General features: G+C 42.2%; 1 protein-coding gene across 2 annotated transcripts in view; it reads left to right on the top strand.

Annotated features, from left to right (window-relative positions):
- The window catches only part of LOC134346122 (uncharacterized), a 30,572-nt gene that overhangs the window by 2,247 nt on the left and 6,283 nt on the right, over positions 1–22,042 (top strand). Inside the window, exons 1-4 of one of the 2 annotated variants that reach the window (XM_063047425.1) lie at positions 2,661–2,763; positions 6,710–6,949; positions 12,011–12,130; positions 18,406–18,434. In XM_063047425.1, coding sequence (XP_062903495.1) covers positions 2,694–2,763; positions 6,710–6,949; positions 12,011–12,130; positions 18,406–18,434 — 459 coding nt within the window. In that variant the 5' untranslated portion in view covers positions 2,661–2,693. Of the gene's footprint in view, positions 1–2,660; positions 2,764–6,709; positions 6,950–12,010; positions 12,131–18,405; positions 18,435–22,042 lie in introns of those variants that run through there. The other variant, XM_063047426.1, reaches the window with a different exon arrangement.

Raw genomic sequence — 22,042 nt, 5'->3', positions numbered from 1 at the left:
GTTGACATCCCCTTTCCAGTGGTGCTGCCACGTTTTCAGACTTTTGATTCTAATTCCCTCGGGTTTTCGTTATTGTCACTTAAGCTTTTATTCCTGCCCTACATCATCAGATTGCTCCGCGAGCTTTTCGCTGTTCTGCTGCTTTACGTTCCTCGTGTAATTTACAGTTGTATTTATTGTTACTATGATTACTGTTATTCTGTGAGTTTCACACGAGCAGGGAATTTCACTGCACCCTTGTGTATATAACACTAAACTAATCTGAATCTGAATGATACGTGTACGCATTCGAAGTCCGCTACTATTATTTATATACAGCAATTTATACAAGGGACGAACCAGGCTCAGACTTTTGTATTCGTGGTCAGTACATTCATTAGTGTTAATTTTAAACCACAGCACGATTGCCACTTAAATATACGATTTCAAGTTTAAGTGGCTTCCCCAGCGGACTCAGCTCCGTGTGCAGTAGCGGACGGACTCCAGACTGTGATCGTTCCCCACAGAGGTTTTGCTCTGGTTCAGTACATACCTCTACATATAATCTTACAGTCTGAAGTGTGCCCAGTCGCCAGCATTCTCTTACAGCCAGTTCTCGAAATCCAGCAGGTTTCAGGCAGACTAAAGAGTGCCTCATCCAACTGGCGAACTTCAAACAACGCTTAATGCCTGTGTCGGTGCGAATCCCGAAAAAGAAACACCGTAGATCAGAGAGTCCTTTGCTATACAGCTGTGTGGAATGAAGCGTTACATTGACCACTGTATGCTTCTCCACATCCTCTTAGAAAATCCACAGTCTGCAAAGAGCTGGATGACAGTGTCTTCCATCCGCAGACGTCCCGATGACAGCGCGCATTGGGGATGATACATCTGCCGTACGGGAACGATGTGATTGAGAAGGTTCGACGGCTAAGGGAGGGAGTCGTGCTCGTTGGCGAGCTCTGGCGAGTTCAGCTAGATGATTCGAACAGATTCATTAGGGAACCAAGTATCTAAACGACCATCGCCCGCTATGTCTGCAGGAAGTTCCGTACTAACCAAGTACTTTTCGGCTGCTGTCTACATAAGGTCCACAGAATACAATTTAAAATCTGTTAGGTTCGTGATTGGGGCAATACTCATTTGGATAATTGGTAATTGGACTATTGTTGCCAGATGTACTGAACTACAGTGAAAAGATTTCTCCAGGCAGATCATTTCATTACATCAGTATTTTGAGGCAATACAAAAGGAAAGCAATCTCTTAAATTCAGAAAACAGTATAGTGTTACAGTTACAGAGAAACTGCAGTGTAACGAGGTACACTGTGAGAGCAAGAATCCACTTTATGGTACAAGGGCAGCGTTCACTAGTCTTACAGCAGCGAGATACAAGCTATCCTTTTTCCAACAGTGTCTTCAGCTTTTTGTATCTTCTGCCTGATTGGGGGGTGGGGGGGGGGGTGGGCGCAAAAGAGAGAATGTTCAGGCTGGTAGAGGTCTTTGATTATGCTGGCTGATCCTTCGACGGCAGCGAGAAATAAAGACAGAGTTCGTGGAGGAGGTTGATTTTCAGGATGTGCTGAGCCGTGTCCACACCTCTCCGCAGTTGCTTGCTTCCATGGCCAGAGCAGTTGCCGTAGCAAACCATGATAAACCTGGACAGCATGGTGTCAATGGTGCATCTATAAAAATTGGTGAGGGGTGGTTGGCACATGACGAGTTTCTTCAGCCTCCTGAGAAAGCAGAGGATCTACGGCACATACTAGGCCTTGTAGTCTACGTGGTTTGTTAAGTATTTTGTGGAAAGAAATTAATAATGCACTTTGCAGACACTTTGCATTTAATATCTTACGTGATAGGTGAGAGATACATGCAGGAGCATGGGTAGTATTTTTTCTCTCTTGATGAACTTGAAATAGTAGAATGGAATCATTGCATCTACAGAATTTACAGTACCACCGAATATTTACAAGGAAGGAAAGCATTTGTGGTATCAAGTTCAAGCTGTTTCCATGCACTGCTGATCAATCCTCCTATCTGCTCTCTCCCCACAGCCCCACAAATTCTTCCTTGTGCCACAAGTTCCTGTGAAAAATAAATTTCCCACGAGTCCCTCTTAGTTGCTTCCCCAATTACCTTCTTTCATGTCCTCTTGTACTTCGTCTTTTTGCCAAAAGGAATGGTGATACACCTGTGATTTTAGACATTTCAACCAGATATCCTCACGACATCCTTTATCCAAAAAGTTACTGCTGAGATTTCTCTAATCCATTCACATAATTAAGTTTTCCCATCCTGCAGTCATTTCGGTAAAGCACTTCTGCAGGCTCTTCAAATCCGTGTAGTTCAGAACAGGATAAATCATTCCAACTATGGTCAAGCAAACATTTCACAAGGCTACATTAAAACTCATATACTCAATGATAAACTTGAAATAGTGTAGTATTTTGTTGATGTTCAGCACATTTTTTGGATTACTTTTTGGTGCCTTTTTTTGTACTGGAACTATTTTTCTACCCCGGTTTACGTATTAATAACATCTCAAGTACCTCATCCAATCTAAATTTGTCATTCAATGGTTGAAACCTTTTTTTAGCTTGCTCAAAGATATGTTCAAATGAGTCGACAGACCACAGATTTTTCCATTGCTTGCTCGTTGAATTCAAATTGTGTATTTAAAGGCTATTTCATTTCCAAGAAACATTTACCTTGATGCAGTCAAAAATGATATTTGCCAAAGCAATTTTCTTTATGCAGCTGAGTTACGGTGCATTTTCTAGCGGTGAGCTACTATATTCTCTTTGGATATTATAATAATTGAATGCAGAGGACTGTATAGCAGCATTATTGCCAAGTTGTTTTGATCTAATTTGCAGCTCTAAGGTGTTGTTAAGAACATATCATTTGTTCAATTATTGAAGGTGAATTTTATGTGGGTATCTTAGCGCCAACTTTACCAAGATGTTTATATTTTGTTTCATTCTGTCACTAGTCAGCAAACTGTCATTTATTTGTGACTAAACTTAGTGACCTCATTCTGCTAAAAAAAATTCTACAGTGAATGTGGTGAAGTTGGTGTTAATATTTTTTTATTGAGATACAGTGTGGAATAGGCTCTTCCAGCCCTTCGAGGCATGCCGTCCAGCATTCCCCCTAATTAATCCTCACCAAATCAGTGGAAAATTTACAATGAACGATGAACCAACCAACCAGCGTGGGTGGAAGCCGGAGCACCTGGAGAAAACCCAGGCGGTCATGGGGAGAAGGTACAAACTCCTGATAGGTGGTGGCGGGTACTGAACCCGGTTCACCTGTACTGTAAAGCACTGTGCTACCCATTCGCATCACCCTCACTCTCCCCCTCAACTCTTATCAGGCGTCAGCTAAAATGGACGGCAAATTCAAATCGTATAGGAAAAGTATTTTATACCGAGCGTCTGTAATGAAGAGGCAATTTTAGCCAGAGGTACCATACGGAGTCCTGATCTAGGAAAATAGCAGAAATTACATGATATACCCTCCAATATTAACATCAGACAATGTCAAAGGTGGAGAGTTGCCTTTAAAAGCTGACACGTACATGTTGTACATGTTCTATATCTATCTACATCATAGATTTATCCGGGTAAGAATATCTTTTGGGAACACTCTAGATCTGAATGTTGTTCACTGAGCTTCTACCGTAAACAGCTTGAGGTATACATGGCCGCGTTCAGTGTCCGTATAAGTGAGAGGAGAAACACAGAATGAACCTAGCTGTTATTAGCTGTAACTATTTAAGGGCCATTCTAAGCAAGATGGTCTTAAGTTAAACATAATGAAAAACCTTTGGTATCCTATCATCAACAATTCTAAGTTTCTGCAACGTATTAATACTGTAATAGAGCATTCACCTATCGAATGGTGAAAGGCCTTAATAGAGTGGATGTGGAGAAGATGTTTCCTCTGGTGGGAGAGTCTAAGACCAGAGGACACAGCCTCTAGAGGGCATAGAGGGGCATCCTTTTAGAACGGAGATGAGGAGGCATTTCTTTCGCTAGAGAGTGGTGAATCTGTGGAATTTGTTGCCACAGGCAGCTGTGGAGGCCAGCAGACTTGAGCTGAGAGGAATAATGGATCGCAGGTGGAGCAGACTTGATGGGTTAAATAGTCTAATTCCTTTCTTTCTTCTTCAATTTTTTTATTAGTTTCATAAAAATAAAACTGGAGGATTGGAGGGAGCGAATGTTGTTCCCTTGTTCAAAAAAGGTAGTAGGGATAGTCCGGGTAATTATAGACCAGTGAGCCTTACGTCTGTGGTGGGAAAGCTGTTGGAAAAGATTCTTAGAGATAGGATCTAAAGGCATTTAGAGAATCATGGTCTGATCAGGGACAGTCAGCATGGCTTTGTGAAGGGCAGATCGTGTCTAACAAGCCTGATAGAGTTCTTTGAGGAGGTGACCAGGCATATAGATGAGGGTAGTGCAGTGGATGTGATCTATATGGATTTTAGTAAGGCATTTGACAAGGTTCCACATGGTAGGCTTATTCAGAAAGTTAGAAGGCATGGGATCCAGGGAAGTTTGGCCAAGTGGATTCAGAATTGGCTTGCCTGCAGAAGGCAGAAGGTGGTGGTGGAGGGAGTACATTCAGATTGGAGGATTGTGACTAGTGGTGTCCCACAAGGATCTGTTCTGGGACCTCTACTTTTCGTGATTTTTATTAACGACCTGGATGTCGGGGTAGAAGGGTGGGTTGACAAGTTTTCAGACGACACAAAGGTTGGTGGTGTTGTAGATAGTGTAGAGGATTGTCAAAGATTGCAGAGAGACATTGATAGGATGCAGAAGTGGGCTGAGAAGTGGCAGATGGAGTTCAACCCGGAGTAGTGTGAGGTGGTACACTTTGGAAGGACAAACTCCAAGGCAGAGTACAAAGTAAATGGCAGGATACTTGGTAGTGTGGAGGAGCAGAGGGATCTCGGGGTACATGTCCACAGATCCTGAAAGTTGCCTCACAGGTGGATAGGGTAGTTAAGAAAGCTTATGGTGTGTTAGCTTTCATAAGCCGAGGGATAGAGTTTAAGAGTCGCGATGTAATGATGCAGCTCTGTAAAACTCTGGTTAGGCCACACTTGGAGTACTGTGTCCAGTTCTGGTCGCCTCACTATAGGAAGGATGTGAAAGCATTGGAAAGGGTACAGAGGAGATTTACCAGAATGCTGCCTGGTTTAGAAAGTATGCATTATGATCAGAGATTAAGGGAGCTAGGGCTTTACTATTTTGAGAGAAGGAGGATGAGAGGAGACATGATAGAGGTGTACAAGATAATAAGAGGAATAGATAAAGTGGATAGCCAGCGCCTCTTCCCCAAGAGGACAATACAAGACAAGAGGACATGGTTTTAAGGTAAGGGGTGGGAAGTTCAAGGGGGATATTAGAGGAAGGTTTTTTACTCAGAGAGTGGTTGGTGCGTGGAATGCACTACCTGAGTCAGTGGTGGAGGCAGATACACTAGTGGAGTTTAAGAGACTACTAGACAAGTATATGGAGGAATCTAAGGTGGGGGCGTATATGGGAAGCAGGGTTTGAGGGTCGGCACAACATTGTGGGCCGAAGGGCCTGTACTGTGCTGTACTATTCTATGTTCTATGTTAAACATAACATGGTAGCAGTACAAAGTTATCGGGAATGCATTATTATAATTAACATAAGTGATTAAAAAGCCAGATAACACTTAAATGATAAAACTCCCAATCACGTGGGATACAAATGAATAATGTAAAACAAAGAAAAATATCTAAAAAAATAATAACCCCCCTAAAAAAGGTTTAAATAGCCTAATTCTGCTCCTATATCTTATGGTCTAATGTATCACATGATTCCCTCAATGTAAGTTATTGCCAAGCGTGTTACATGAATGTTTCATCTTTGACATTCCTCCCAATGGATCCGGGTTATTTTATTTCTCCTGCTGTATGCAGACCTCCACATTGACACTTACACTGACCAAGACACTTGGAGTTTCCAGGCTGTCTGATAGCCGTGTTTGCAATAAGAGACAAAAGCAAATACACAAGAAATTCTGCAGATGCTGGAAATCCAAAGCAGCACACACAAAATGCCGGAGGAACCCAGCAGGTCAGGCAACATCCATGGAAAAGAACTTTCAGCTAAGACACTTCCTCAGCCCTGGAAAGGAAGGAAAGAACTGCCAGAATCGAAAGATGGTGGGGGAAGCAGGATAGCTAGAAGGTGATAGGTGAAGCCAGGAGGGTGGGAGCGGTAAAGGGCTGGAGAGGAATAAATCTGATAGGAAAGGAGAGTGGACCATGGGAGGAGGGGCACCAGGGGGAGGTGATAGGCAGGTGAGAAGACGAAGAAGCCAGAGAGGGGAATAGAAGAAGAGGGGAAGGGGAGGAATTATTTTACTGGAAGGAGAAATCAATATTCATGCCATCAAGTTGGAACATATTAATGTATCAGGAAGGCAATGCTATGACAGGTGCAACAGGCTTTTAATACATATTAGATGATAAAATAATATATAAATAATAAACAAGCTTATTTATCCAAAGGAACAGAACTGACAAATGTTTATTCATTGAAGATGTAGTTTAAACCAGCAAGATCTGCTTTGCCTAGCTATAAATTAATTATTCAATAGCCCAATCTATATACTTATTGGAAATCAAATTGATTGATATATGCATCATGCCAATTCTCAGTTCTATCTCTTTATAATTACAGCTGAAATTCGGTTGATGATGCAAAAATGCACAATCGATTACGAAGGAAAAGAACTGCTGTTCACAATATCACCAGGCCAACCACATGGCAGAAACCTGAGTAGGAGCACAAATGAGGTGCATGTGACAGGAAAGAATTGCAGAAAAATCCTTGATTTGCTGGAGGAAGATGGTTCTAACTATTGCTGTCTTCCAGGAATGATGCAATTTCCCAGTGAAAGCAAAACATTAAAATTTAAGTGTAAGTAGCCATTAAACTTCGTGATTCATCGAACAATGTGGAGTGATCATTTGAGTTGGGCGTTATGTTCTCCTAACGGAGAATACATGTACATGACTTTGTTTAATGTGGGGAGGCTGATGCACAGGCAGACACCACAGGACCTTGACAGAGCAGAGTCAGGGTCCAGTGCCATGGAATGGATGATGACTGGGGACCCTTCACTACCGTTGTGATGTATCAGTACCTTTTGCCAGCTTCACCATTGAGGTCTTGGTTGGATCACTTCTTGTTTAGAACATCCTCTTTGAAAGTTCAAAGCTTAAAGTACATTTATTATCAAAGTATGTAAAGTATGTATGAGCTAATGAGCTAAACCAATTTTTCAATAGGTTTGACAATTGCCTACCTGTTCACACCCCCTGACACTCAATGCTCCCTCAGTATCAACACCTCCCCTCCTCCCTCTTCCCTTCTCCAGTTCAACATATGGATGATCAACACAGGCCAATACTGTCCTACACCCCTTCCGTCTCCTGCACCTATCATCCACACCTCCACTTGCCAACTGCCATTATCCCGATCTTCACCTCCCCCAGCCCCCACCTTCCACCAACTCCCCAGTCATCATGGACTCACCTTCACTACTGAGCAGGTGAGAAGGGCTCTGGGGAAACTCCGACACAGCAAAGCATTGGGACTGGATGGTGCAAACCCCAAGGTCCTGAAGGGGTGTGCTGAGCAGCTGTGTGGAATTCTCCAGTGCGTTTTCAATCGGGTTCTCAGCCTGGAAAGGGTCCCAACTCTGTGGAAAACATCTCGAAGGGCCGACCGAAAGTCTTGAATGACTACCATGAAGTTGCCCTGACCTCATACATCATGAAGACCCAAGAGAGGTTGATCTTGGCTCATCTCTGACCCCTGGTCACATCAGCCCTGGAACCCCTGCAGGTTGCCTACCAGGAGCACATTGGAGATGATGATGGTGTCATCCACCTGCTGAACAGAGCCTACTCCCATTAGGATAAGCAGTGAGGATCATGTCTTTTGATTTTTTTTTGTGCTTTCAATACCATACAGTCCTCATTGCTGAGGGAAAAGTTCTGTTCAGTGCAGGTTGGCACTTCCTGGATAATATAAGACCTGACTGGCAGACCACAGATTCTGATGCTTCAGAGCTCTGTATCACTCATGTCTATAAGCAGCATTGAGGCCCCACGGGGGACTGTATCGGCTCCCTTTCTGTTTACCCCATACATCTCAGACTTCAGATACACCACTGGGTCATGTCAACTGCAGAAATTCTCTGATGACTCAGCAATATTTGGGCGTATAAGGGGAGGACAGAAGTATGAAAACAGTACCCTGGTGGAGGACTTTGCCAAATGGTGCAAACTGAGTATCTGCAGTTCAATATCAGTAAGACAAAGGAGATGTTGATTGGTTTTAGGAAGACTAAGCCTGCACTGCTCCCTGTTACTATTGATGGTGAGGACGTGGATGTGGTGAAGACCTACAGATACCTGGGGGTGGAGCTGGATGACAGACTTGAGTGGAGCACTTGTGTATAAGTACGGCCAGAGTCACCTCTAACTACTGAGGGGACTGAGATCCTTTGGAGTATGCAGGTCTCTCCTTCGCATGTTCTACCCGTCTGTTGTCACCGGTACATTCTTCTATACAGTGGTGTACTGGGGGAATGCATCAACACTAATGATGCCAACAGGATCAATAAACTGATTAGAGAGACTAGCTCTGTTATAGGGCTCAAAGTGGACACCTGGAGGCTGTGGTAGAACAAAGTACCCTCTGGAAATTCCTGGCAACTCTGAATAGTGTTTCTCGCCCTCTGCATGCCACCTTGGCTGAACAGAGGAGTATTTTCAGTAGTAGACTAAGACAACTGCACTGCTCCAAAGAGCACTGTATGAGATCATTCTTATCGTCAGCCATTAGGCTCTATAATGAGTCAACCGGCGAATTGATCTTGTAATCTTTGGCTTGTAAACTTGTACATCTTATTTTTAAGGTAATTTATTTTTATTCTTTCTTCTCTTCTAATATTTGCATATCTGAGCACTTGTAACTCTAGTGTGATACTGTAATTTCCTTTGGGATCAATAAAATATCTACCTATCTATTCACAACCTTGAGATTCATTTGGTCTCTTGACCTTAATGCCACGGGTGACCCTACCAGGAGCTAAGCACTAGATGGCATTACTATCGAGAACAGAGAAACACACCATCCTCTCCACCTTGGCAAGGTAACAACCCTCGGAATACAACCTATCACAGTTTTACGCAGTTATGGGTTGTATAATGGTTGATTTACAATTCCTATCATTTAATGTTGTCAGTTAAGGCTTTATAAATCATTCATCAGACCAATTTGGAGTATTGTGATCCATTTTAGGCATGTTATCTAAGACTGGATGTGCTGGCATTAAAGCGGGTCCACAGCAGATTCACAGAATGTTCCTGAGAACGAGGAGTTTAGATGAATGAGTTGGGCAGCACCAGTGCACCACAAGGCTGTGTGCTGAGCCCCCTGCTGTACTCACTTTACATTTATGATTGCCTGGCTACCTTACAAAATGTAATGGATACGGTCCAGTCCATCATGTGTAAACCACCCCCACCAACCACTGAGCACATCTACATGAAATGCTGTCACAGGAAAGCAGCATCCATCATATGTACCCCACGACCCAGGTCACACTCTCATCGCACTGCTGCCATCAAGAGCCTGAGGACCCACACCACCAGGTTCAGGAACAGTTACTACCCCTCAATCATCAGGATCTGGAACCAAAGGGGATAACCTCACACAACTTCACTTGCCCCAACACTGATCTTTTCCCACAAACTATGAACTCACTTTCAAGGACTCTTCATCTTATGTTCTCGATATTTATAGCTAATTTGTTTATTATTATTATTTTCGATTTTTGTAGCTGCACATTTTATTTTCTTTTGCAACCTGGATGCCTGCTCTGTTGGTGCAGTCTTTCATTGATTCTATTATGGTTATTGGATTTATTGAGTATGCCCACAAGAAAAGGAATCTCAGGGTTGCATATGGTGACATATATGTACCTTAATAATACACTTACTTTGGACTTTGTATCTCATTGAAGCCTACAGAATATTGAAAGACCTAGATAGAATGGACACGGGACGAATGTTTCCTATAGTGGTGTGGTTTAAGAACAGAGGCACTGTTTCAGTATAGCTGGTTGTCATTTTGGAACAGAGATAAGGAGGAATTTCTTTAGATAGAGGGTGGGTAGCCTGTGGAATTCATTGCACAGATGGCTATGGAGGCCAAGTCATTATAGCGGAGGTCGATAGGTTTTTTGATTAGTAAGGGCATCGAAGGTTATGGGGAGAAGGTAGGAGAATGGGATTGAGGGATAATAAATCGTCTGTGATAGAATGGTGGGCAGACTCGATGGGCCGAATGGTCTAATTCTGCTTCTGTATCTTATAATCTTAAATTCTGATTTAATGAATCTGTGCATAAAACTAAGCGAAGTAAAATGAGAATGCTGGTATAAGGAGAAGAATGGAGAAATAATCTCACACTGAAAGCCATCATGTTCTTTCCCCATGGGGTGAAGATGTTGCTCAGGTCACGAGAAAGAAGTTGCCTATCGTGCACGTCTCCTTTTGTGACAAGAGTGTGAGGAAAAGTTGATGTAAAACATTTATAAAAGAAGAAAATAAGGCTGGGAAGATCATACACTGGCAGTTGGATTATTTACAACACTTACAATATACATGAGTACATTTCACAATATGTTTCAATATACATGACACAGATAAGTGCATTCTAATCTAACCCAATCAATATCAAATAAAACCTCACCTATAAACAGAAATAATTGACCAGGTATCCATGGTGTGGTCCCTTCGCCAACATGGAGAAACAAAATGCAGTTTAGTGGTTGCTTTGTTGCTCACTGCAAGTGACCAGAACCTACAGGTAGCTCACCAGTCCCTTTTTCGTCCCATGTTGTAACTCCCATCCTTTACTTTAGGGGGCGTTGAAACCTATCCGATTCACAGCAATTGCAAATGGTGCTGGGGAGTGTTAGTGCTGGAGGAGGGGAGAAGGGATGGTTGTGGTATGGCGGATGAGGATGGAATAAATTTGTCTGGCATCTAAAAGTTCAGATTGGGAAATATATGTTCCCTTTAAAAAATATTAATAATTAAGGGACACACAGTCAGTGGCCACATTATTAGGTACACCTGTACGCTGTTCATTAAAACAAATATCTATCCAGTCAATTATGTGTCAGCAACACAGCGTATAAAAAGAAGAGATTCAGTTATAGTTCAGACCCAACATCAGAATGAGGAAGAAATGTGAGCTAAGTGACTTTGACTGTGGAATGATTGTTGGTGCCAAACAGTGTGACATGAGTATCTCAGAAACTGCCGATCTCCTGGGATTTTCATGCACAACAGTCTCTAGAGTTTACAGAGAAAGGTGCGAGAGACAGAGCACATCAATGAGTTGTAGTTCTACTAGTGAAAACACCCCGTTAATGAGAGAGGTCAGAGTAGAATGTCCAGATTAGTTCAAACTGACAGGAAGTGACAGCAACTCAAATATCCACGTGTTACAACAGTGGAATGCAGAAGAGCTTCTCTGAAAGCACACATGTTGAGCCTTGAAGTAGCTGGGCTACAGCAGCAGAAGGCCATGAACAAACACTCAGTGGCCATTTTATTAGGTACAGGAGATAGCTAATCAAGTGGCCACTGAGTATAACTGCAAGTAACAGATAAAACCAAGGAAGTTGAGGGAAGAATTCACCCACAGCAGATTGCATGTTTATTACCTTGTGCCAAAGGGACAATGGAAGTTGAAACCACCATCACACTTACAAAAGGAAGGGTTCAACCAACATGGATTGCATGGCTTCCTGTTGTGCATAACACTCTATCTTTCTTATGTTTTAAGAGAAAACTCTTGTCTTTGTGTGCATCCCAAGCAGGAAAAAAGCTTAATCTAGGAGATGCATTGTAAGTTGCATGTATTAAACGTCTGACCCTATCCCTTTTGACTCAGGCAACATGAAGAAATTGGAAGATGGGAGGACCTACATGACATCAGTGTTAATCAGCGTAATGGTGATGGCAGCTGTATTGATCATATTCCTGACGTTTCTCGTGATCCGAGGAAATAAAAGTTTGTATTTTCATTTTGTATACTTTTATCGAGTCAACTATCCTCATTTTCGAAAACTATTGATACAGATACAGTAATCTTTATGCCGAAAGTATTTGTATGGCATCACATTCAGGTATTTATTCCCACCAACATTCGCTCGGTTTAACCAAAACTCGCAATATGTTTCATCTTCTTGGATATCAGGTGTCACCTGTTTCAGTAATTCTGACCCAATCACATTTATGGGGTAGAAAATAATATGATTGAAATACAGTTACTATTTTATTGAAATATATTGCTTATATTTACTCGATGTAGAGATCATTGAATCATGGGGCCATACAGCACAGTCCCATCGAGTCCATGCTGAAACATTCAAGCTGCCTACTCCTGTCGACCTGCACTAGGACCATAGTTCCCCATACCCCAAATATTCATGTACCTATCCAAACTTCCTTAGACCTTGAGATCGAGCTTGCATACACTTATGCTGACAACTCATTCTACTGACGATGATGAGTGATAAAGTTCCCCCTCATGTTCTCCTTAAACTTTTCACCCTTCACTCTTAACCTATGACCTCTGATTGTAATCCCACTCAGCCTCAGAAAAAAATGCCTGCTTAAGTTTACCCCTCATAATTTTGAAACCTCTATCAATTCCCCTTTCAATCTTCTGCATTCCAAGTATATCAATGGATATTTCATTGAACTCACCAAATTGCCAGGGACCAGATTACTTACTTATAGAATTTCTTAGAGTTTCTCTATAAGCTGTTGATTAGATGTTAACTGAAAATAGAAATAAAACCAGTGTTATAAAACCTATGCAGTCCACTCTTCTAATTGGTGGCACTGGGAAACAAGTGCAGTAACTTAGTGGAAGTGCCAACACATTTGAACCAAAATTGTTGGATTTATTTTACTTCATCCTGATTTCTTTGTTGCTCAAAGTTCAAAGATAATATTATTTTTATTATCAAAGTACGTGTATGTTACCAAATACTACCCTGAGATTCATTTTCTTGCAGACACTCACAGTAGAACAAAGAAATACAATAGAATCAGTGAAAAACTACACAAAAAGACTGACAAGCAACCAATATGCGAATATCAAAGATAGATACATTATTGATCCCAAAAGAAATTATAGTGTCACAGTGGCATTACAAGTTCACAGATATAAAGTATTAGAAGAGAAGTAAGAAAGAATAAAAAATAAGTTATTACAGTCTATCAGGAGGAGGTCATCACTTTCCCAGCTATAGGTTGACTCATTATACAGCCTAATGGCTGAGGGTAAGAATGACCTCATATCATGCTCCTTGCAGCAGCGCAGTTAGAAACATAGAAAACCTACAGCACAATCCAGGCCCTTCAGCCCGCAAAGCTGTGCTGAACATGTCCTTACCTTAGAAATTACTTAGGGTTACCCATAGCCCTCTATTTTTCTAAGCTCCATGTACCTATCCAGGAATCTCTTAAAACACCCTAACGTATCCACCTCCATCACCGCCACTGGCAGCCCATTCTAAGCACTCACCACTCTCTGCGTAAAAAAATTACCCCTGACATCTCCTATGTACTTACTTCCAAGCACCTTAAAACTATGCCCTCTAGTGCTAGCCATTTCAGCCCTGGGAAAAAGCCTCTGTCTATCCACACGATGAATGTGTCTCATCATCTTGTACACCTCTATCAGGTCACCTCTCATCCTCCGTCTCTCCAAGGAGAAAAGGCCAAGTTCACTCAACCTATTCTCGTAAGGCATACTCCCCAGTCCAGGCAGCATCCTTGTAAATCCACATCCTTCCTGTAGTGAGGTGACCAGAACTGAGCAGAGTACTCCAAGTGGGGTCTGACCAGGTCCTATAAAGCTGTAACATCACCTCTTGGCTCTTGAACAACAGAGTCAACCTGCACAGCAGCCTTGAGTGTCCTATGGATTTGGACCCCAACATCCCTCTGATTCTCCATGCTGCCAAATGTCTTACCATTAATGGTATATTCTGCCATCAAATTTGACCTACCAAAATGAACCACCTCACACTTACCTGAGTTGAACTCCATCTGCCACTTCTCAGCCCAGTTCTGCAACTTATCAATGTCCCGCTATAATCTCTGACAGCCCTCCACTCTATCCATAGCACCCCCAACCTTTGTGTCATCAGCAAATATACTAACCCATCCCTCAACTTCGTATTCCAGGTCGATTAAAAATCACAAAGAGTAGGGGTCCCAGAACAGATCCCTGAGGCACACCACTTGTCATCGACCTCCATGCAGAATATGACCCGTCTACAACCACTCTTTGCCTTCTGTGGGAAAGCCAGTTCTGGATCCAGAAAGCAATGTCCCCTTGGATCCCATGCCTCCTTACTTTCTCAATAAGGCTTGAATGGGGTACCTTCGAAAATGCCTTGCTGAAATCCATATACACTACATCTACTACTCTGCCTTCATCAATGTGTTTAGTCATATCCTCAAAAAATTGCATCAGGCTCGTAAGGCACCACCTGCCTTTGATAAGGCCATACTGACAATTTCTAATCATATTATGCCTCTCTAAATGTTCATAAATCCTGCTTCTCAGGATCTTCTTCATCAGCTTACCAACTACTGAAGTAAGACTCACTGGTATATAATTTCCTGGGCCATCTCTACTCCTTTACTTGAATAAGGAAACAACATCCAAAACCCTCCAGTCCTCCAGAACCTCTCCTGTGTGCAGTGATAATGCAAAGATAATCGCCAGAGGCTCAGCAATCTCCTCCCTGGCTTCCCACAATAGCCTGGGGTACATCTTGTCTGGTCTCAGTGACTTATCCAACTTGATGCTTTCCAAAATTTCCAGCACATCTTCTTCCTTAATATTTACATGCTCAAGCTTTTCAGTTTGCTGTAAGTCATCCCTGCAATCACTGAGATCCTCTTCCGTAGTGAATACTGAAACAAAGTATTCATTAAGTACCTCTGCTATCTCCTCCAGTTCCATATATACTTTCCCACTGTCACACTTGATTAGTCCTATTCTCTCACATCTTATCCTCTTGATCTTCCCATACTTGTAGAATGCCTTGGAGTTTTCCTCAGTTCTGTCCATTTCTCATGGCCCCCCCCTGGGTCTCCTAATTTCATTCTTAAGCTCCTTCCTGCTAGTCTTATAATCTTCTCGATCTCTATCATTACCTAGTCGTTTGAACCTTTTGTAAGCTCTTCTTTTCTTCTTGACTAGATTTACAACAGCATTTGTACACCGTGGTTCCTGTACCCTACCACCCTTTCCCTGTCTCATTGGAATGTACCTATGCAGAACTCCATGCAAATATCCCCCGGACATTTGCCACATTTCTTCCTATGTTTCCCTGAGAACATCTGTTTCCAATTCATGCTTCCAAGTTTCTGCCTGATAGCCTCATATTTCCTCTCACTCCAATTAAACACTTTCCTAACTTGTCTGTTCCTATCCCTCTCCAATGCTATGGTAAAGGAGATAGAATTGTGATCACTATCTCCAAAATGCTCTCCCACTGAGTGATCTGACACCTAACCAGGTTCATTTCCCAATACCAGATAAAGTGCAACTTCTCCTCTTGTAGACTTATATACATATTGTGTCAAGAAACCTTCCTGAACACACCTAACAAATGTCACCCCAGTTGTCTTAGTCTATTGCTATATGCGCTCTTCTGTTCAGCCCTGGTGGCATGCAGAGGGTAAGAAATATTGTCCAGAATTGCCAGGACTTTCTGATCACAGCATGATTGAGTTCCACTTGAAATTTGATAGGGTGGAAGTAAAGTCTGATGTGGCAGTTTTTCAGTGGATTAAGGGAAATTACAGTGAGAGAGGAGTTGGCCAAAGTAAATTAGAAGGAGCTGCTGGCAGAGATGTCAGCAGAGTGTGTTTCTGGGTAAAATGGGGAAGGTGTAGGACATGTGTATTCCAAAAGTGAAGAAATACTGAAATGGCAAAATACTACAACCACAGCTGACAAGGGAAGGCAAAGCTAATGTAAAACAAAAGAGAGGGTATACAACAAAGCAAAAAATAGTGCGAATATAGACCATTGGGAAGTTTATAAGAACTTATAGAGAGCAACTAAAATAATCATTAGAAGGGAAAAAAAGATGAAAAGGGAAAGCAAGCTAGCAAATAATATCGAAGTGGAGAGGAAAAGCTTTTTCAAGCATGTAAAAAATAAGAGAGATGAGAGTGGATATAGGATTGCTAGAAAATGAGGCAGGAAAAATAATAATGAGGGACAAGGAGATAGAAGATGAACTAAATGAGTATTTTGCATTCGTCTTCACTGTGGAAGACACTAGCAGTGTGCCAGATGTGTGTGAAGGAAGAGAAGTGGGTGCAGTTACTATTACAAGGTAGAAGGTGTTCAAAAACTGTAGGACCTAAAAGTACACAAGTCACCCGGACCAGATGAGCTGCACCTTAGGGTTTGAAAGAAGTAGTGTTAGAGATGGTGACGGCATTAGAAATGATCTTTCAAAAATCATTGGACTCTGGCATGGTGCCAGAGGACTGGAAATTTGCAAATTTCACTCCATTCTTTTAGAAACAAGGAAGGCAGAGGAAAGGAAATGATAGACCAGTTAGCCTGAACTCAGTGGTTGGGAAGATGTTAGAGTCAATTGTTAAGAATGAGGTGATGGAGTACTTGTTGACCAAGTTAAGAGCCCGCGGTGTTACAGGAAAGTTACTAACGTGGTTACAGCATTGGCTGATTGGTAGGAAGCAGTGAGTCGGAATAAAAGGATCCTCGTCTGGTTGGCTGCCAATGACCAGTGGTGTTCAGCAGGGGTCAGTGTTAGGATCACTTCCTTTATGTTATATATAAATGATATAGATGTTGAAATAGATGGCTTTGTTGCCAAGTTTGCAGATGATATGAAGATTGGTGGAGGGGCATGTAGTTTTGAAGAAGCAGGTAGGATGCAGAAGGACTTAAACAGATTAGGAGAATGGGCAAGAAAGTGGTAAATGAAACATAATGTTGGAAAATGCATGGTCACGCACTATGGTAGTAGAAATAAATGTGTGGACTATTTTGTAAATGGGAAGAAAATCCAAAAATCTAAAATAGAAACATAGAAACAGAGAAAACCTACAGTACAATACAGGACCTTCTGCTCACAAAGCGGTGCCAAACATGTACTTACTTTAGAAATTACCTGGGGTTAGCCATAGCCCTCTATTTTTCTAAACTCCATGTACCTATCCAGGAGCCTCTTAAAAGACCCTATCGTATCCGCCTCCACCACTGTCACCGCCAGCCAATTTCATGCACTCACCACTCTCTGCATAAAATACATACCCTGGACGTCCCTTCTGTACCTACTTCTAAGCACCTTAAAACTGTGTCTTCACGTGTTAGCAATTTCAGCCCTGGGAAAAAGCCTCTGATTATCCACACGATCAATGCCTCTCATCAGCTTATACACCTCTATCAGTTCACCTCTCATCCTCCGTCTCTCCAAGGAGAAAAGGCTGAGTTCACTCAACCTACTCTTGTAAGGCATGCTCCCCAATCCAGGCAACCTCCTTGTCAATCTCCTATGCACCCTTTCGATAGTTTCCACATCCTTCCTGTAGTGAGGTGACCAGAACCAAGCACAGTACTCCAAGTGGGGTCTAACCAGGGTCCTACACAGCTGTAACATCACCTCTCAGCTCTTGAACTCAATCCCATGGTTGATGAAGGCCAATGCACCATATGCCTTCAACCTGCGCAGCAGCTTTGAGTATCCTATGGACACAGACCCAAAGATCACTCTGATCCTCCACACTGCCAAACATTTTACAACTAATACTATATTTGAAAAACTTACCCCTGACATCTCCTCTGTACCTACTTCCAAGCACTTTAAAACTGTGCCTTCTCATCATAGCCATTCAGCCCTGGGAAAATGTTTCTGACTATCCACGCGATCAATGCCTCTCAATGTCCTTGGATGTTAGTCCAAATATTGTCTGCAAAGATCAGCTCAGTGTTATGTGAGTGAAGATGACCACGCTGGTTCAGGATCCTGATGGATGAAAGTTCATATCTGTTCCTGAACCTGCCGGCAGCAGAGAAGAGAAAACATGGTGTGAATGTTGGGGTCCTTGGTGATGGATGCTGCAGTGGAATTTTGTATGTATGCAAAATTTTACAGGGTTTAGTATGGCATCCAAGGTGAACTTTCTGGTTTATATCCTTGAGATTTTGTATTTAAACATGCTATACATGTGTTAATTTGAAAATTGTGTAATTCTTGCATTTTCTCATTATCACAGAATCCAATGATATGCAAGTAAACCTACAGGTAAGAACTATGCAATACTTTACTTGCACAATGATAGATGGCAGTAAAAGATATTAAGATGCCACAATTTTAATGTTTGGTGTTTAAAATCATAATGTAGTATAAAATATTCAGTTGTTCATTGACTTACCACATTACCATCTGCACATATGTGTGTGTGTCTAATAGTAAACCCTTGTACTACTTCTATCAAAGTGCAGGACCATCCACTTCCTGACACTGTATTTCATCTGCCATTTCTTTGCCCATTCTCCTAATCTGTCTAAGTTCTCTGTGGCCTCTCTAGTTTTTCATGCTACATGCCCCTCCAAGTATCTTCATATCTGCTGCAAACTTTGCAACAAAGCCATTAATTCCATCATCCTAATCATTGATGTATAATGTAAAAAGAATTGGTCTCAACACAGATGCCTGTGGAAAACCACTAGTCACCAGCAGCCTACCAGAAAAGGCTCCCTTGTTCCCACTCTTTGCCTCCTGCCATTCAGCTACTGATTCATCCATGCTAGAATCTTTCCTGTAATGACATGAACTGATCTAATTTTCAGAAGGCCTTTGACAAGCTGCTGCACATCATGGCTGATCTAATTTTCCTCTCAGCCCCAGTCCCCTGCCTTCTCCCTGTATCCCTTCATGTTCAGACCAATCAATAATTGATCAACTTCTGCCTTATATATACTGTATACAAAATCCTGGCCTCCACACTTACCTTTGGCAAAGAAGCAGCCTCACGTGCGGCATCTTGTCAAAGGCCTTCTGAAAATCCAAGTACACAACATCAACCGATTCTCCTTTGTCTATCCAGCTTGTTTTTTTCTGCAGAGAATTCCAACAGATTTTTTTCAGGCATGAATTTCCCTTCATGAAACTGTGCTGACTATGGCCTATTTTATCATGTGCCTCCAAGTACCTAGTGACCTCCTCATTAGTAATCGAATCCAACATCTTCCCAACCACTGAGATCAGACTAACTGGCCTATAGTTTCCTTTCTTCTTCCTCTCTTCCTTCTTGAAGAGTGGAGTGATATTTGCATTCTTCCAGAACCATCCCAGAATCTAGTTATTCTTGAAAAATCATTACTAATGCCTTCACAACCTCTTCAGCCACCTCTTTCAGAACACTGGGGTGCACACCATCTGGTAAATTCACATACTTCAAGACCCCTGACACCTGGAACTTCCACCATACTGCTCATGTCTTCCACAGTGAATACTTATTCAGTTCATCCGCCATTTCCTTGTCCCTTATTACTACCTCGCCAGCATTTTTTTTCCAGCGGTCCGATATACACTCTCGCCTCCCTTTTACACTGTATGTATCCAAAGAAACGTTTGGTATTCTTTTGACTATTACTGGCTAGCTTACTTTCGTATTCCACCTTTACCTCTTAATGACTTTTTTATTTGCCTTTTGTTTGTTTTTAGAAGCTTCCCGATCCTCTAACTTCCCATTATTTTTTCTCTATTATCGCTTTGACTTGTCTTGTTAGCCACGGTTGTCTCATTATTCCTTTGGAATACTTCTTCCTCTTTGGGAATTATATATCCTGTGCTTTCCGAATTGCTTCCAAAAGTTCCAGCTATTGTTGCTCTGTCGTCGTCACTGACAGTGCTCTTTTCCAACCAGTTCTGGGCTACTCTGCTCGCCTGCCCCTGGAACTCCCTTTACACTACTGTAATATCGATACATCTGACTTTAGCTGTTCCTTCTCAAATTTCACGGCGAATTCGGTCATATTATGATCGCTTATGTAGAAGAGGGAGGCGCATCAACAGCGACTTCATCCATTTAAAAGAGTTCGCCATCCTTATCAAAGAAGATAAATGTAATTTAAGGATCTGAGTTATTTGTGTTTATTTTAATATTCCTTCTTTCGGTTGGGATTTTAATTAGCTGCTTTTAGAGAACTGTGTCTTTAAAAATATTTAAATTCATTTGAAAATTATTAGTTTTTCCTTTGGGCCTGGAGACAAAGAACTGTGCGGAAATTATTAACAGCAAAGAGCTCCCAAGAATCAGAGCACTTTACAGGTTTAGGGGAGTAGTGAAGGGTGGGTGCTAGGCTCAGTACTCCATGTCTGAGGTCAGCTCGCCGCCTGGAACTTGTGCGGCAGAGCATCCGTAACTTGCATTGCTCGTCTGCCCAACCATAAATCCATCCCAATATGATCTGACCCATTAAATCAAATTTCTGGTACATGTTCAAATACAACTTTGTCGTCATGTATGCTGCTAAACGAAACAATTTTCTTCCGAACCGGGGTGCACGGCACAGTACGTATAATTCACACACAACACGTACCATAAATTTGAAATGAATATGAAATAAAAGTATACGGTGCATTCTATTGGACCCTTCACACCCATGTGAGCCGGGAAGCAGTGGACTTCAATCTCCCTTTAAACATCTCCCCCATAGCCTCCCCCTCTTTATCCAGCAATCTCTTCCTACTGACTAAAACGTTTAGCAATATGCATCTCAAAATATTATTTTTGTTTTCCTGAACATCAGATGCTTTTATTTTCCAAATATTGTCCACCTATCTGAGTGACTCGCCACGTCTATGCACGCTTCCCTCCACATACTCAAGATATTCCACCCCTCGATAGCTTCACCATTCTCCACAGACAGGTCAGTTCAGTCTTTTAAAGACGGAGGAACTAGAGTATGCTTTATGATTACCTCATCTTGGTACACATATGTGGCTATTTTTGTTCAGTTCTGCTCACTGACAGAGAACATTTAGTGGTCAAATGTTGTCCTTTTCATCTTCTGAGGGATTTTACCGCCATCAACCAGTGCCTGTCTGACGCGAGTTGAGGTACATTCCACCTTTGGCAAGTGTCAAGAAGGCACTGGAGGACCTAAAGCAACACACACACACACAAAATGCTGGAGGACCTCAGCAGGTCAGGCAGCATCAATGGAAAAGAGTGAATAAAGGACATTTCGGGACGAGACCATTCTTCAGCTAAGCTCCGTATTCAGCAGGTATGAAACAGCGTACTCCGATACTATCCCTATCATTTGTGGGGGATTTAAACCAGGCCAGCTTGTAGAAATCCCTGAACAACTACCACCAAGCTATCACCCGTGGAACTAGAGGAGACGACACACGTAACCGCTTATACCACCACCAAGAACGTTTACCGCGCCATCCCACGCCCACTCTTTGGGAAGCCCGATCACCCGTCTGTACTTCTACTCCTAGTGTATAGGGAGAGACAAAAGACTGCAGCAGCAGTGGTGAGAACCAAGAAAGTATAGTTAAGGGATTGTGGAGGAATGCTGACAGGACTGCTTTGAGTCAGTGGACTGGACAATATTCAGGGATTCAACTTCGAGTCTGAGTGAACACACCGACTTCATTAAAACCCGTGTGGATGAGCGTGTGCCTTCGAAATAATACTGTCCATGGCCAAATCAAAACCCGTAAATGAACCCGGACATTCGTGGTCAGCTGAGGGCTAGATCTGTGTCATTCAAGACGGACGATCCAGGGCTATACATGATGTCCAGGTATGACCTACAAAAAACTATCTTAAGGGCGAAAGATCAATTCCGATTGAGGATGGAGACGAATCAGCTCTGGCAGGGTTTGCAGGC

The sequence above is a fragment of the Mobula hypostoma genome, chromosome 5, assembly GCF_963921235.1.
Source record: "Mobula hypostoma chromosome 5, sMobHyp1.1, whole genome shotgun sequence".
Taxonomy (NCBI): domain Eukaryota; kingdom Metazoa; phylum Chordata; class Chondrichthyes; order Myliobatiformes; family Myliobatidae; genus Mobula; species Mobula hypostoma.
Note: the sequence above shows the minus strand (reverse complement) of the source record. Positions and strands in the feature narration are given on the sequence as shown.